The sequence below is a fragment of the Triticum aestivum genome, chromosome 7A (genome assembly GCF_018294505.1).
Source record: "Triticum aestivum cultivar Chinese Spring chromosome 7A, IWGSC CS RefSeq v2.1, whole genome shotgun sequence".
In the NCBI taxonomy this organism is placed as follows: domain Eukaryota; kingdom Viridiplantae; phylum Streptophyta; class Magnoliopsida; order Poales; family Poaceae; genus Triticum; species Triticum aestivum.
The window spans coordinates 23456698-23475214 of NC_057812.1; the positions used below are offsets into that span (position 1 = coordinate 23456698).

An 18517-nucleotide genomic window follows, 5' to 3' on the forward strand; every position below is an offset into this window, starting at 1 on the left:
ACCGAGTGGCTCGTTTGGACCGGCCGGAGTTCATCACAGAGCACGCGCCGGAGCATGGCGACGTGGGGGGGGGGGGGGGCGCTGGAGGCAGCGGGGCTTGTCATGGAGATGTCCAGCGACTTCTGTGACTCACGGTGCACAGCACGGCGGCCAGGCAGAGCTCGGGCAGCAACAGCGACGATGAATCTGGCACGACGGCCGGTGCACGACGGCCGGTGTACAACGGCGGTGTAGGGCCTCCTGCTTCAAGTTCTACCTTTCAGATGATAGATCCGAACATGGCGCATCCACTAGACATGCTTTCCAGCGTCAGGGAGGCCGGTAGCCGCGCGGATGAACGACGGCGGCGCAGACCAGCGCACGGCCGACGCGCCCACCACGCGCCCGCCACGCAGCTCTGGCCACACGCTCGCCACGCGCCCACCACGACCTCGACACGCCCCCGCCACGCCCCTGCAACGCCCTTGGCATGCCCCCGCCATGCCCCTGCCTCGTCCTGACATGCCCCCGCCATGCTCTTGCCATGCCACAGCTCGTGTTCGTCGGTCCGCTCGGTCGGCTCGGTTAAAACCCAGACCGGACTGAAGCTTTGTCGGGGTGGTTTGCTAAGCTCGGACCGGCCGATTTTTTCAGCGGGCCAGAACCGAGCCGGCCCGAGCCGAGCGGGCCACGAGCCGGACCGCCGGACCGGACCGTGTCGTCCACCCTGAACCAAGCCACACATCTGGACCTCTCCGATGGCGCCAACGCATGCTAGCAGCAGGCCAGGGGACGCCACAGCTCTGTCGCCTCCACTCCAACAGATCCATGCGAGTAACATTGCAGCCTGGGCAAGCGCTCACCTTGCCATGACAAGCAAAAAGCAAAGGGTTTGGTTTCTCGGACAGCTTTTTCGTGATTTGCTTGAGCGAGCCGATTTGGCTAGCCTCCGTTGGCAAGGCTAAGCCTTGCCCAGCGAGGTGAGCCGTCATGAGACCAAAACACGTACATGTTCACGAACCAGTTAGCCCCGGTTGTGTCACCATCGTGATTAGTAAAATGTACCGTTACATTTAAAAAAGTGGTTAGTCAAACCCTCCTTCTCCACTGCTCCATCCTCCCCTGCCATGGCTTCTCATCACTAGTGTTGATTCCTTCCAAATCCTAGTTTCGAATTCTTGCATCCATGTAAGTGATCATTAAAGACCTTAACCCCCTTCTTCCCACTCTTATCCACTGACGGTCCTCGCGCTGCCGTCTTGTTTATCTTTGCATCTGCACACCACCTACAAACATATCAGTTGCTCTTGGAAAGCGTTGGTTTTTGGCTGCCCTTAATTGCAGCTTCGCAATTTCCTGCCTTGCATCCCTCAAGTTTCAACCAGAGGCAAACGCCAAATTTGCAAGAGCAATGGCACCCATCACGTGGCTTGCCCTAACAATAGTTCGCAGTGCAAATCACCAAGCCACCACAAGAAATTTAATGGGAACGGTAAGCAACAAACATAGATGTGAGCATCATATTTTGTACATTATCGATCATACATGCGTTCATCTATAAATCTCTTTTCGTTTCACACATTCTCACTTTTTTTGTATCCATGGCAATGTTTCATCCACCCATATTACTAGTTGTGCTGCAGACTTTTTTCACCGAACATAAAACCAACCAACTTTAGAAGAACTATCTAGGGAACTAAGAATCCAATGAACGAAGAAAATATCTCCGAGCTTTTACTTTGCTAAGAATGAAGAGAGCTAACCTACCTATCAAGTCTAAGCTGCAAAGGAGATGATGACGATCTGATTTAACCTGATCAACCTAGCTAACACCTCACCTTCAGATCAAGCACGACCACACTGATGTCATCGAGGCTATGCTCGTTGATGGCAAGATTTGTTAGGCGGATAGCAGCACAGACACACCGAACCTCTTCCTCCTTTCCTACTGATGCATTCACGCCCTTGCTCTTGTCTTCCAGGCACTCCTTAGTGACGTTGCATGCCTTCTGGTTTGAGATCACATCCCACAGCCCGTTGCTCGCGAGGATCAGGCAGTCATCGTCGTCCGACCTTGCAGTTATGGTAATATCAGGCTCACATGTCATTTGAGGATTGAGGAATGTGTGCCCTGCGAACATAGCTCGAATTCAAATGAGATTCAGTAACTGAAGAATCAGAACACCTATATACTAAGAAAATAAAACTTGTTATAGAAATGAACGAACTTTTCAAAAAAGATGAACTGGAATATATATATAAGCCAAATAACAATTTCCAAATGAACCGTCATTTGTGTTTTGTAGGGAGTATGAACTCTCAATATGACATGAATGATAGTGATACAGTACATAAGAACATCGTTCATAAAGGTAAGGCTATTAAAAAATACAAATTCACAGTTTACCAATGGAAACAATATTTTCATAAGTATTGTCGCAAAACACTCAGGCTTTATAAATAATATATTCACTAATTCTAATTAGTTTAATGACACACAAAAAGTAAAAAATGTATATTAAATATGCATCTATTCAAATAATAAGTGGTCAACATCAATCACTTTTCTAGGTTCATGCAAATAAACTATTGCTACAAGCTAGTTGTCTAAAAAAAACATGCCAAAAATGGAGCTACAATGGTAGCTAACATACTGTTGAACAGTTACTATTTTTTTAACATCCATCAAATTTGTTGATGTCTATTAGCTACTTACTGTAGAAAAGGAAGAATTAGTAACTATTAACTAACGAGGTGCAAAAGCACACTGAATTACATAACTAGATAGTAGGCTGCAAATACCAAAAATACAGCCATTCATCAAGTGATACAAACTGTGGTGAGTTGCCGCATCTGCAACTTCTACAGGGTGCTTCTAGTAAACAGCCATACAATAAAACCAATAACACACTCTACGAAGAAATGATGTGCGGATGGTAATGCTTCCAGAACAAGCAAGAAAGCTAAATAATGGGATTTCACCTGGTGGGAATAGAACCTAGATGTTGACCGTAACTTTCGTCATCCACCTCATTACCGGCCTGCTCACACCGAACTAGCCGACTAAAAGAGCAATCACTGGAACAGACAAATGCCATCTCATCTATTCCACCACACATTCCGACAGCCGCAGCCATATTACCGTAGCCTACGGCCAAATCTACCCGGCTAGGACAGTGCATGCATGGTTGATCACATCAGATCCATGCACATAGTGCACCGACTAGGTGCAGGGGTGACACAGCCTGTCGCCATTGCGACATAGGAAACAATCTCCCTCCAAGCGCAACTCTACTATAGGTCCATCATGGAGAAAGCCCCACCACCCCCTCACGATCAACCAGACTAATTTGGTCTGCATGCAGCACCCTCAAAAGACGTGGATAGAGGGAGCAGGTGGCAGCTATCTAAGGTTTTGATAGCAGAGCCACCACTAGGAGGGTGACTCGTCATGGTAAGCAGGTCAACATGTGATAAGGTTCAACTATCAGTAAGAAACCTAAGGTCGAAGACAAATATATCAACCTTGTATGACAATGGAAATCAACAAAAATGAAGGAATAAACCAAATTCAGAAGGACAACCAAGCACAAAGTACGTCAATGATATGTGATAACCTTACTTTCTGTGATTTCCAAATTCAAAACATATAAATTTGCAACCATCAAAATCGACAATTATGTACTTATGAGCTTTCGAATAATGTGATAAAATAGAATGATAGGATAAGCAATCATAAAATCCATTTGGCAACTAGAAAAGCTAGTGCCTTTCCGTAAATTATTTAAAATAAAATTTCCATAATAGACTCACGAACGAATGCTTTTTTATACAAGATAAAAAATTGTCATGTAGTTTTGTCCTATGATAACCTTTTGAACTTGTAGGAACTATAACCTGTATATTTTGTTAGTTACATATATGACACGAGGTGACCTTTCTTTCTACACCCATTTCACCATATGGACATTCCCAAGGGTCACGGCGTTCTTCGACAGTTTTCATCCCTCCCTCTAGTCCATGATCAAAACAAACTCTCATCATTTTTTTCTTTGCGGGAACTAGTAGCATTTCACCCTCATTTTAAATTTACCAAAATAATTAAAATATGAGATTACTACTCAATCATATGCTTCCTTTTAAATTTAATGCTAAGGTAAAGTTTATTGTTGACCCAATTCATTGTGTGCCTCTTAAAGATGCAAGTAAGAGGATGTTGAAATATAGTGGCAACCCTTCTTTGTAAGCTTAAGCTTTTTGGCAAAGTTATGAGGTGCATGCGGTTCAATGTCGTATCTATAAAAAAAATTGAATTCAACACCTAGACAACAGAGTGCTAATAAAAATAGTTGTGGCCTATGTCAATCCCCCATCGAGTATAGAAGAGCCTATATGCGGGTTGAGCGTTCGAAAATATGTTTCCACTCGTTGTTAGATTAAGGTTCTGGGTGAACTAGTTAGTAGCATGTATTAAATAGGTGTCATACTCATTGAATGGGAACCGTACATGTGTTGGTTAGGTCTCGACTTTCATTTGAAAGTAGATACACTTTCCACATAAACACAAAAAAAAAATCCCGCGAGCTTAAATATTAACCAGGCATAGTACAAAATACACCACCTATGACATAGGATAATGTGTAGCACAAATGTAACTTGGCCTCGGGTTTGATAAAGGTCGGTATGCTTCAATGTAAATTGCCACCTCACATGCATATAGGTTTATTTAGATATATGTAGAACTTCATTCCCTTCGATTCTCTTGATCAAACAAATGCACATGATGGTACAAATTTATAGAGGTAACAACTCGTGTAACCAGATAGAGTGGACATAAAGTGTGGAAAGGAGATTACATGGTAGCATAAAGAACTAAGCTCAACACAACATGATTGATAGAAGACCCATGTGGAGATGTAAAAAAATTCGCTCCTTGTCCTTTGCCTTCGTAACATAGTCTACTTAGGTGACCATGAAGTAGTAATCTTGACGATGACAGATGCCTTATAGGGTGTGGATTAGAATCACATGAAAGATAATTTGCACATGTTCACGAGAAGCTCGATCTCTTTTTGGTGTCCCTTCTTCACCGCCATAGGATACCTCCAAAATTGACATCTGTCCTTATCTCTTATGCATCTTGTAACCCTTTAATCATGCTACCTAGATATAACTATCTTTCAATCATAGAGAGGGCCATTATATCTCTAATGATATGTGTCTACTGATAGCAGCGTTAGTCGACCGGGGTCCTATGAGGTCAATGATGGAAACTGCAACGATAATATATGTTGGATATAGTATGTTATGTAGACTTGTACTCTGTTTACTTTTGCATATGACGCCCCTTCAATTTTTATCTTGTATTAGATACTAAACACACATGATGACTAACCTTTCACCAGTCTTTGGTCACTAATTGTGAGTAAGTGAAAAAACTATGTACAATACTTCCATGTTCGTCTATGAACCCCTCTGTTTTCATCTTGTCTAACTAGACATGTAGATAATTTTTTATGGGAAACTGTCCCCATATGTTTATCATTACCTTTCCACTACACCCCGAAAAAAAGTAATTGGTGTATTGCATTGGCTATTTGATGAGATGTTACTACATATTCATACTTCAAAATTTTGCGGCTTCCAACCTCTCACAAGTAGTTGACCTCATTGTAGATTAATGCAGCTCTGCAGACGTCTCGTGTAGTTACATACACACAATTCATATCCAACCACTAAACTACCACCATATCTTTTATAGATTGATGCAGCTCGGCACACGTATCATTGCACCAGGGCGGCTGGGTGGCAGCGATCAGAGCAGATATGGGTTCTATGGCATGGCCCACCATGCCAGCCAATGGGGGTTCCTCGAGAGCCATATCCGTAGCAATCTGATCAGCTAGGGGATCCATGTGGGCAGGGGGAGGGCACACCACAAGAAGAGCAAGTGTTTCTTTGGGGTCCAAATTGGTGGCGCTGCACTGCAAAGTAGCGTTACCCAACTCCGTGGAAGGTAGGGTGGAATTTGTAGGGTTCGAATTCAGATCGACAACAACAGCCCATAGGAAATAGATGGACCAAGTGGAGTGGAACCTTCCTCCTAGAGACCCCGCGGCACCTCAGATTTGGAAACCATTGGTGTTAATGGATCTCAATTATTGTCTCCACCGCTTCCACCTGGGCCCTGGTGAACGGACAACTAGGTCCACCTTTCTCCCGTGCTCGCGGATGACGCCAAGGGGGTCCTCTCACCCATGTTGTTCGTAATTTTCATCGACACCCTCAATTCCCTATTATAGCATGAGATTAGCTCTGGCATGCTGAAGTGCCTCACAGCATGCCATGCAGCATCGAGTGTCTTGTTCTTCCCCAATGACGTTGTCATTTTCTGTCGTCCCTGCAGTTCTGTAGATGTTCGGAAAAGCTTCTACCTTGTGCACCAATTTCTCGAAATGCTCAGCAACGCCCATTTGCTGCTCCCAGCAGGCGTCTGATGAGATCGGTTCCTCCCTGTCCTGCTCGATGATGGCCTTCCCAAGTCAATTGTTTGGGCTTCCCTTGTCCATGCGAAAAGTTTCTTCTGCAACCCTTATGCCCTTGGTGGATAGACCCATCTGCGCGGCTAGAGGCAGACCCTCATCCGCCATGTCCTCACCGTGATGTCCACATACATCCTAATGGCGATGGCTATCTCCCCGCCGATCCTCAAGAAGATCACTAGAGTGATTCGTGACTTCCTCTGTCAATGTTTAAGAATGCAAGGTGGGTTGTTGCCTTGTCAGCCCGGCAAAGATCTACCGGCAGCTTGAGTTTGGTAGCCTCAGCGTCCGAGACTTGCAGCGCACGGGCATCTCCATGTGCATGCGCGCTGGTTGTGGCTTCAAGCAAAGGACACTTCCTGACCCTGGCACCATCTGCCTCTGCTGTGTGAGCTCGAGATGCGAGACTTCTTATGCGCATAAACAATCTAGACCTTGGAAGATGTCCGCTCCTGCCACTTTTGGATTCCCGGAGATCGTGTCGTCAATTACAACTCTTGTTTCCCATAGGCGTCACCGCTCGGAGCTGGTTTGCGAAGCCCTTGATCAATTCACCTTGATTGGGTATATCCATGGCGTCCCCATCACCATGGATGGGTATGTCAACTTGTGGAGGCGCATCCAGCAGGTCACCCTCACTGTGGCACGAGACTCAATTTCCCGGTGCTTGTCCGAGAATGGGCAATACTTGGCAAAATCCTGCTACAAGGCGATTTTCCTTGGATCAACCTTAGCCCCCTTGTGGCGTTTGATCTAGCGCAACTGGGCACCTCTCAACGTTACATTCTTCGTCTGGTTTGCTTACCATAACAGATGCTAGACTATTGATCACCTTGCCTCCCGTCATTTGCAGCACGAGCCTCTCCATGTTCTATGCTCACAAGACAAGGAAACGTTGTAGCACCAGACTTATCACTGTCATCGTTGACGAAGCGCGTCGTTGGGCTGCCACTGGTGCCAAAGTGCGAGACAGGATATTGCATGTAACCTGAACTTTAGCAACACCTAGGTCTAAGCACACGCTCCTAATGCTCACTTTGCATCCTCAACCATGCCTTTGTGTGTACATGACCTAACGATTGCACTATCTAATTTTTTCCCCCATTCTATCAATGCAAAGATACACGCATAGAACGTATTCACGAAAAAAGAAGTTAACAAATCCAGCACTAATAATGCATGGGAGCAAAACGACACATTTTTATTTATTAAACTAAATTACTTGACAAATTACCACTTTATTTTATATATATATAGTAGGCTTTTCTTTCTTTCTCATAAGAAGATAGTTGCAAAAAAATATTTTGTAAGAACGAATTAACGGCCAATGCCAACAGAGGCATTGAGCAGTAGGCAGTAGCTGACAAAGCCAGGAAGGAGCCTTGTTTGCTTGTGACATAACACGACGCATGTAGAGCTGGGAACACATTTTCCATACATGCATGAACGATAGTTGTTGTTATTTTTTACTCCAGTTTCTTGACATTAACTATTTTAACCTCGCAAAAAAAAGACCTCGACTATTTTAAAAGAAGGTTATCGCTATGCATACCTAAAGCTCGCGACCTGGTAAGGATCCCCTGCACGCCGGGCGCCGCCAGCTCGTCCGGCCGTGCCAGCTGCATCCGCACATCAAGCTAACATTAATCCCCAGCAAATATTGGACGAGGAAAGAAACACAATATATCAAGCTCATACATGACGCCAGCAGCGTGCTCACCTTGTGGTCATGGGAGAGCGGGACGGCGCGGCCAGCGCGGCAGAGCACGGCGCGGGAGTCGCCGCAGTTGGCCACGAGGATGCGGCCGCGGACCACGAGCGCCACCACCGCCGTGGACCCCATGATGCTGCCCGCCGGCACCCCCGACGCCGCCAGCTCGTCCGCCCGCGCGAAGCTCCTTCTCAGCGCGCCCTTCCACGCGCACAGCTCCGCCTCTTCGTCTTGCTGCTGCTTCTTCCGGTAGGCTGCGGCCGCGCGGCTCATCTCGTCCACGAGGATCGCGTGCATGTGGTCCCTCAGTACCACCGACACCTGCACCACCACGGAAATTAGTGTACAGACAAGTCGGTGTTGAGCTGGAGTGTGGCCACGTTCGTAGAGGGGTGCAGCTAGGTTACCACGGGGCCGCCGTGGCCGTCGAAGACGGCAAAGAAGTGCATGCGCGAGCCGTCGACCCAAGTGCAGAAGGACGGGCGCATCGACACGGTGTCCTGCATGGTCACCCCGTGCTCCCGCGGCTTCCCCGCCGCCCCGTACGCCCCGCGCCACGCCGGTCGCTCTGCCGTACCGGAGCCCTCCGCTTCCTTAGCGATGGGTGCGAGGCGAGGGCTCCCGCGCAGTCGGCACGCCGGCAGGTGGCATTCCTCGTAGCCCTTAGGTGGGTCGACTCCGCCCTCGCCGGCCGCGCGGACGTTGTTCACGCCGACGCTGGCCATCACGACGGATTGATCCTTCCAAGGAACAGGCTGAGCAGGTCCTGCGCGGATCCCGAAGCAGCAGATCATCTTCATTTTGGCTAGGCTAGCAAGAGTGAGGGGTAGAGCTACACAGAAACGGACGATTGAAGGCGAGGAGCAGAAGAGTAGGAGGAGGAAGGGGGAATAGAGCGCAGAAACCTCTCGCTCAAACACGAAGGAGATTACTTGTACTCGTGTCGCTTTTGGATGCAAATTAGTGCTCGCTGCATTACTGCTTCCCCATTTTCACCTCTATTTGTTCATTGATGGAAAATGGCCATATCTTCTATTCCGTATTTATTATCCTTAATTAGTTTCTTTTTCATTATTGCATGTACTGTACTAGAAATATACGGAGGATTCCATACAAACATTCTTTTCGGGAATAAAAACACATTGGGTTTGATCGGCAGTGATTTGTCCTTCCTTTATCTCACTCGCTTTTATTTGCTACCATGTACTCCCTCCGTTCCTAAATATATGTCAATCTAGATATTTCAACAAATGACTATATACAAGACAAAATGAATGAATCTACACTTTAAATATGTCTATATACATCCGTTCCTAAATATGTCTCTTAGAAATTTCAATAAGAACTACATACAAATGTATATAGACATATCTTAGGGTGAAGATTCACTTATTTTGGTCCGTATACAATTCATATTGAAATCTTTAAAAAGACTAATATTTAGGAACAGAGGAAGTATATAAAAAAAGTAATTAATGATATGAATAATATTCGTACAAATTAGGAAGGAAATGATTTGCAATCAGAGCATCATGATAAGTTACTAGTAAATCATAATTGCAATAAATGATACAAATTACTATAAGATATGTATTTCTATCTGATAGTGCAAATAAGGAATCAATTAATACATGATGATAAGTTAGTACCCTCTGTTACTAAATATAAGTCTTTCTAGAGATTTCAATAATAAGGAGTACATATGTATATAGCCATATTTTAGAGTGTAGATTCACTCATTTTGCTTCGTATGTACTTCGTCTTGGAATATCTAAAAAGACTTATATTCAGTAAAGGATGGAGTACTAACATAGGTAATTAATGGTTTCCTTAAAAACGACCTCAAGTACTGCATATCTTATTGATTTGGCAAATAAAATAATATTATCTTTGTTGAGGCAAGTGCTTACCAAATAAAACCTAATTTTTTATTTGTCGTACCACATCTCTACTCTTAATGTCTACTCCTAATGGAGCAGTTAGTAGCCTGGTACTCTGGTTTTATTTTCGTTCGGTTTTATTTCCTCCCACGTTCCACCACCCCCGTACCACTGGCTTTTATCTCTTTAAAAATCATTGCAAAAGGAGTAAAAAATCACGTACTTTTAGGATCGCACTTACCATATGTTGTTGCTTCCCTGCACTTGTACATCCCCCTTTGCCTAGAAAAAAAATCACGCACCAAATCTCTACTATATGGTATGTCATGTGAGACACCTACCAAAACACATGTTTGTTCCATTACAAAAGATCACATACCAAAAACCTAGGAAACATGCATGGGCAGGTGAATCAACGCACGGGTGGGCCATCCAAATAAATCACCCCCGTATCCGTACGCATCTCTACTAACCAACACTGCATCTTTTGTTTCCGAATGTACTCTCTCTCTCTCTCTCTCTCTCTCTCTCTCTCTCTCTCTCTCTCTCTCTCTCTCTCTCTCTCGGCTGGCTAGGTTTTCTCACCCGATTTCCTCTCTTCGCCGCCGCTGACACTCCCTTCCCTCGCTCCTGAGATGCACCCATGTTTCCCTCCATGTCCACCCATAGATGACGTGGACGCTCTTCTCGGATTACACGGACTCGAGGAGGGTCTGGTTGGAGGCGCCGCCGGTGAGGCACGACTCCTCAACCTACTCTGAGGGGTGAGGGCTCAACCTCCTCTGAGCATATAGTAGGCGAATATCCCTTCATCTTGCTTTTCGGCTTGGTTGCCGATCCAACTAAATCAGATAGCTTGATCCGCATCCCATCGATGATCTACTCACAACACGACAACATGTGCTATTACCTGAGAGGAAGAGACTACGAAGACGGTCAGGGACAACTCCTGTGGCATGGAAAAACCGGTAGGCAATATATTGTCACGTGAAAAAATCATGGACTATAGTGCTTGTTGATCTGATGTCATTTATATGACAGATCAAAGACAAGCTTATATTTTGTTTCCTTCTCCTACCTTTAACTAGACCATGATGGCGCGCGTTGCTGCGCCCGTCTATTTTGACTGTAGAATGGTAGGATCTTGTGTAAATATAAAGAGACAAAAGCAACATAGATGAAAATAATATATTAAAAGGATAAAATAGTCTGAAAAAGTTTTTTCACGTAATTTTTTTATTTTGTTTTGAAGCGTTGGTAGTCTGGTAAGTAGCAACTAACAACACACAGAGAAAAATACTAAGGTAGGGCATGTTATTTCCATTTCAGTTTGTAGCTTATGGCTACTTCCAAATGAAAAGGTCAAAAAATAACTTGACATAATAATAGAACACATCTAACAGTTAATAGCGGTAACCTGAATAAAAATATGTAGGCCACAAGAGTTATAAATTCATGAATTGGCGAAACATTGATATACAGATTAACCCTGCTAAAGGCACCGGATGAAATCTATGCTCTTCTTAAGTGGCGTAGTACACACTGCAAGACATGTCACATAATTGTTGAATCTAACTTCCAAAGCTGAAATTACATGCATGTATGCATCCCTAATCAATGATCATCGTACTAATTTCCAAACTAAAAGAAAAACATGGATGATTATTCTTATATTTCAGAAAGTCAAAGTTATATATGTAAATGCTTCATCTTTGGTTTCTGACGTCATCTTAGATTGACATTGACTTAAATTCTTTTCCTATGTCTTGCAACAGACCCTGCAAAGATGTGCACAACGTATCAGGTAAAGTCATTCCTTACACAAGCTAGGAGTGTCTAGTTATCTCAAGAAGAAAAGTGTCTATGGTTGGAAAACAAAAACTCACCCATGAAACTGTCATGCTTCTTCATTAAGCATGGCACATATCTTACCTATAATTGAACTGTAAGAAGTTAAAGAAATAAAGTACACTCTGTAACAAAATGTAAGACGTTTTTATGCCCTATGCAAAACAAAAAAAAAGTATTGCATTTTGGCACAGAGGATGTAGCTTTCATGTGCAAAAATCCATGCAATGTTTCGGAGGTAAATCTGAACTTAAATGAGATTATAGGGAAGCATTGCATGACCTCTCAGCAGATCAAAACCTATATATCTTCCTTACAACTCTGCTTGCATTAGCGTTTAGTTGATGAGTTCAACGCCTACATGTCTACAGGCTACAGTACTTCCGCAAATGATTCTGAAGCATTTGAAAAATAGAGGAAGAAAAACATGCACATGACATGAGCATATACATGCAATAGATTCAGAAGGGCCTTCATTTTTAGTAAGAAGCTTCTGAAGAGCCTAATGTTTTGTAAATGTCTAGTAAGAGGCGGGCATTAATTTACTTAAAAAATTAATTAATAGACAATAGTACTACCCAGTAATAAATTTGTGGTTCAGTATAACCTTAACAATTGATCTATTATGGATTCTGGATTAAGCATTGCCTAAAAAACTCAAAAAAGAATCATATTTAGTTTATCCTTGCTGAAGATAGTTGGAAAAAAGTAGTTAGTGAATCAACAGTTTAGTTTATAGTTAACATATTTACTCCAGTGCCCATGCATCATCTACGGCAGCTGAAGGTTTGTGAATAGGCAAATTTTAACTATGCATGGTGAAGCAAAATCTGCAGGAACTCCCGGTGAGTAACATTACTCAAGGAATTGTTCTAAATAACCTTATCATACAGATATCGATGAATTCTTAATCCCAAGATTCATATATATTTGCTTCTGTTAGCACACTGAATGATGTGCAGTAGCGCAACAAAAGCAACATAGGGAACCTACAGGTATTATAATCTCACTCAAAATGTTGGCAAGGATGCATCCTGGTGCCCTTTTATGATGCATAGTTATCAATTAAGAGAACAATCATAGTTTCACCATCCCTAACCTTTAATATCATGTAACAACTAACAAGTTGTGCACCATTCTAGCAGACATACAATTTACAAATGCAAATATTCAATAATTGCTACAGCAAACGGAACATACCTGTCTCAGGTATCTTTATTTTTATGGTCATCACAACAAATCATACATTATTATATTTCCTCATCACTTCACCACGCCTTGCAAAAATAACCAGAGTTGTTCCATCAGTAAAAGGCAACGTCGTGGGGCCATGGTCGAGAAGATAACTTATTCGGCTCTTAAAAAAAGCTTGCTTGTGTCTCTCCTTGATCAATAAGTCCCTTATAACAATACATTTTTTCAGTGTCTCAATCTTTGTATCAGTATCACCCTATGATGTAAGTACTTATAAGATCAAGAGATGTAGTTAATAAAGAAAATCCAAAAAACTGAGGATGATGAACAAGACAAATTTAATGCAGGACCACCCTTACTTTTGGCAACGAATAATTATTTTCTTGAATTATTATATCCAACAATACATTCAGCAGAAATTGAGCAAGTTGTTACAAGTGTTAATAAAAGCCTGACTAAAAGAGATAAACTTAGTAACCATTTTGCCAGTTACAGTTTGAGTAATAAAGTTAATACCAAAATCAGCGACCTGTGTTTCCTAGATGATAGAAGGACTAATATTACCTTTAAGTATGTTTCGAGAAGTGCCTTGATCGACTCTGGAACATGAGCAATGAATTTCAGCAAGTACAGGGAGGAGCAATAGGGGTGGTGACACTTGAGCCTCCTTGAAGCGGGTGAGGATTCAGGGCACTCCAGGGAAGATAGGGGCACCTGGTTGTGGGGTGGAGGCTACCAATTGTTCGCTGCCTGGCCTCCGTGGTGCTGACCGTCGACCCGGGGGGTGTGAGGAGAGAAGGCGAGGAGGCGAGCCAGATGGATCGATAGACAGGGAGCAGGAAGGTATTTCCCAAACCTGGGAGCGGAGGGTTTCGTGCCATCGTCGGAAGTTCCGAGTCACTTTCTTGTAAACGCAGACTTCTCCATAATATGAGAAATGCTACAGAGCTCCCACTCACTTTCTTGTAAACGCAGGCTTCTCCATAAGTCTGCATAAACCCAAACGCTTTGATCATCTCATCAAAGCGAATGTTCCAACTCCTAGATGCTTGCACCAGCCCATAAATCGAGCGTTGGAGCTTGCACACCTTGTCAGCATTCTTAGGATCGACAAAATCTTCCGGCTGCATCATATACAATTCTTCCTTAAGGAAACCATTAAGGAATGCCGTTTTGACGTCCATTTGCCATATCTCATAATCATAGAATGCGGCAATTGCTAACATGATTCGGACGGACTTCAGCTTCGCTACTGGTGAGAAAGTCTCATCGTAGTCAACCCCTTGAACTTGTCGATAATCCTTAGCGACAAGCCGAGCTTTATAGATGGTCACATTACCATCCGCGTCTGTCTTCTTCTTAAAGATCCACTTATTTTCTATGGCTCGCCGCTCAACGGGCAAGTTAGTCAAAGTCCATACTTCGTTTTCATACATGGATCCTATCTCGGATTTCATGGCTTCCAGCCATTTGTCGGAATCCGGGCCCGCCATCGCTTCTTCATAGTTCGAAGGTTCACCGTTGTCTAACAACATGATTTCCAAGACAGGGTTGCCGTACCACTCTGGTGCGGAACGTGTCCTTGTGGACCTACGAAGTTCAGTAGCAACTTGATCTGAAGTTTCATGATCATCATCATTAACTTCCTCTCTAGTCGGTGCAGGCACCTCAGGAACATTTTCTTGAGTTACGCCATTTTCCGGTTCAAGAGGTAATACTTCATCAAGTTCTACTTTCCTCCCACTTACTTCTTTCGAGAGAAACTCCTTCTCTAGAAAGGATCCATTCTTGGCAACAAAGATCTTGCCTTCGAATCTGAGGTAGAAGGTATACCCAATAGTTTCTTTAGGGTATCCTATGAAGACGCATTTTTCCGACTTGGGTTCGAGCTTTTCAGGTTGAAGTTTCTTGACATAAGCATCGCATCCCCAAACTTTTCGAAACGACAGCTTAGGTTTCTTCCCAAACCATAACTCATACGGTGTCGTCTCAACGAATTTTGACGGAGCCCTATTTAAAGTGAATGCGGCAGTCTCTAAAGCATAGCCCCAAAAAGATAGCGGTAAATCGGTAAGAGACACCATAGATCGCACCATATCTAATAGAGTGCGATTACGACGTTCGGACACACCATTACGCTGAGGTGTTTCAGGTGGCGTGAGTTGTGAAACTATTCCACATTTTCTTAAGTGTGTGCCAAATTCGTGACTCAAGTATTCTCCTCCACGATCTGATCGCAGGAACTTGATTTTCCTGTCACGTTGATTCTCAACCTCACTCTGAAATTCCTTGAACCTTTCAAAGGTCTCAGACTTGTGTTTCATTAAGTAGACATACCCATATCTACTCAAGTCATCGGTGAGGGTAAGAACATAACGATAACCACCGCGAGCCTCAACACTCATTGGACCGCACACATCAGTATGTATGATTTCCAATAAGTTGGTTGCTCACTCCATTGTTCCTGAGAACGGAGTCTTGGTCATTTTACCCATGAGGCATGGTTCCCATGTGTCAAATGATTCGTAATCAAGAGACTCTAAAAGTCCATCTGCATGGAGCTTCTTCATGCGTTTGACACCTATGTGACCAAGGCGGCAGTGCCACAAGTATGTGGGACTATCATTATCAACCTTACATCTTTTGGTACTCACACTATGAATATGTGTAGCATTACGCTCGAGATGCATTAAGAATAAACCATTCACCATCGGAGCATGACCATAAAACATATCTCTAATATAAATAGAACAACCATTATTCTCGGATTTAAATGAGTAGCCATCTCGTATTAAACGAGATCCTGATACAATGTTCATGCTCAAACTTGGCACTAAATAACAATTATTGAGGTTCAAAACTAATCCCGTAGGTAAATGTAGAGGTAGCGTGCCGACGGCGATCACATCGACCTTGGAACCATTCCCAACGCGCATCGTCACCTCGTCCTTCGCCAGTCTCCGCTTATTCCGCAGCTCCTGCTTTGAGTTACAAATGTGAGCAACTGCACTGGTATCAAATACCCAGGAGCTACTACGAGTACTGGTAAGGTACACATCAATTACATGTATATCACATATACCTTTCGTTTTGCCGGCCTTCTTGTCCGCTAAGTATTTGGGGTAGTTCCGCTTCAAGTGACCACTTTCCTTGTAATAAAAGCACTCAGTCTCGGGCTTGGGTCCATTCTTTGGCTTCTTCCCGACAGCTTGCTTACCGGGCACGGCAACTCCCTTGCCATCCTTCTTGAAGTTCTTTTTGCCCTTGCCTTTCTTGAACTTAGTGGTTTTATTCACCATCAACACTTGATGTTCCTTTTTGACTTCTACCTCTGCTGATTTCAGCATTGCAAATACTTCAGGAATGGTCTTTTCCATCCCCTGCATATTGAAGTTCATCACAAAGCTCTTGTAGCTCGGTGGAAGCGACTGAAGGATTCTGTCAATGACCGCGTCATCCGGGAGATTAACTCCCAGCTGAGTCAAGCGGTTATGTAACCCAGACATAGTGAGTATGTGCTCACTGACAGAACTGTTTTCCTCCATCTTACAGCTGAAGAACTTGTCGGAGACTTCATATCTCTCGACCCGGGCATGAGCTTGAAAAACCATTTTCAGCTCTTCATATCTCATATGCTCCGTGTCTCTCAAAACGCTTTTGGAGCCCCGGCTCTAAGATGTAAAGCATGCCACACTGAACGAGGGAGTAATCATCGGTACGTGTCTGCCAAACGTTCATAACGTCTTGTTCTGCAGGGAGAGCAGGTGCTTCACCTAGCGGTGCTTGTAGGACATAATCTTTCTTGGCAGCTATGAGGATGATCCTCAGGTTCCGGACCCAGTCCGTATAGTTGTTGCCATCGTCTTTCAGCTTGGTTTTCTCTAGGAACGCATTGAAGTTGAGGACAACGTTGGCCATTTGATCTACAAGACATATTTGTAAATATTTTAGACTAAGTTCATAATAATTAAGTTCATCTATTTAAAATTATTCAATGAACTCCCACTCAGATAGACATCCCTCCAGTCATCTAAGTATAACATGATCAGAGTTAACTAGGCCGTGTCCGATCATCACGTGAGACGGACTAGTCAACATCGGTGAACATCTTCATGTTGATCGTATCTTCTATGCGACTCATGCTCGACCTTTCGGTCTTCTGTGTTCCGAGGCCATGTCTGTACATGCTAGGATCGTTAAGTCAACCTAAGTGTTTGCATGTGTAAATCTGTCTTACACCCGTTGTATGTGAACATTGGAATCTATCACACCTGATCATCACGTGGTGCTTCGAAACAACGAACTGTCGCAACGGTGCATAGTTAGGGGGAACACTTTCTTGAAATTATTATGAGGGATCATCTTATTTACTACCGTCGTTCTAAGTAAACAAGATGCAAAAACATGATAAACATCACATGCAATCAAATAATAATAGTGACATGATATGGCCAATATCACATAGCTCCTTTGATCTCCATCTTGGGGCTCCATGATCATCTCGTCACCGGCATGACACCATGATTTCCATCATCATGATCTCCATCATCGTGTCTCCATGAAGTTGCTCGCCAACTATTACTTCTACTACTATGGCTAACTCGTTTAGCAATAAAGTAAAGTAATTTACATGGCGTTTCTCAATGACACGCAGGTCATACAAAAAATAAAGACAACTTCTATGGGTCCTGCCGGTTGTCATACTCATCGACATGCAAGTCGTGATTCCTATTACAATAGCATGAACATCTCATACATCACATATATATCATTCATCATTCATCAGAACTTTGGCCATATCACATCACAAAACACTTGCGGCAAAAACAAGTTTGACGTCCTCTAATTGTTGTTGCAAGTTTTACGTGGCTGCAATAGGGTTCTAGCAAGAACGTTTTCTTACCTACGTGAAAGCCACAACATGATTTGTCAACTTCTATTTACCCTTCATAAGGACCCTTTTCATAGAATCCACTCTAACTTAAGTGGGAGAGACAGACACCCGCCAGCCACCTTATGCAACTAGTGCATGTCAGTCGGTGGAACCGGTCTCACGTAAGCGTACGTGTAAGGTTGGTCCGGGCCGCTTCATCCCACAATGCCGCTGAAGAAAATTAAGACTTGTAGCGGCTAGAAAGTTGACAACATCTACACCCACAACAAATTGTGTTCTACTCGTGCAAAGAGAACTACGCATAGACCTAGCTCATGATGACACTGTTGGGGAACGTTGCAGAAAACAAAAATTTTCCTACGGTTTCACCAAGATCCATCTATGAGTTCATCTAGCAACGAGTGATCGGATTGCATCTACATACCTTTGTAGATCACGTGCGGAAGCGTTCAAAGAACGGGGATGAGGA

The 18517-nt window shown here is 43.7% G+C and overlaps 1 protein-coding gene across 1 annotated transcript; it reads right to left on the minus strand.

The window, feature by feature from the left end:
* Nucleotides 1-1805: 1805 nt before the first annotated feature.
* On the minus strand, nucleotides 1806-8738 carry LOC123152868 (probable protein phosphatase 2C 49). Its single transcript, XM_044572267.1, has 6 exons — nucleotides 8640-8738; nucleotides 8242-8553; nucleotides 8074-8140; nucleotides 7815-7938; nucleotides 7354-7472; nucleotides 1806-2110 (listed from the first exon to the last, which is right to left on the minus strand). Exons 1-6 carry the CDS (start codon nucleotides 8736-8738, stop codon nucleotides 1806-1808), a joined length of 1026 nt encoding a protein of 341 aa, XP_044428202.1.
* Nucleotides 8739-18517: the final 9779 nt, after the last annotated feature.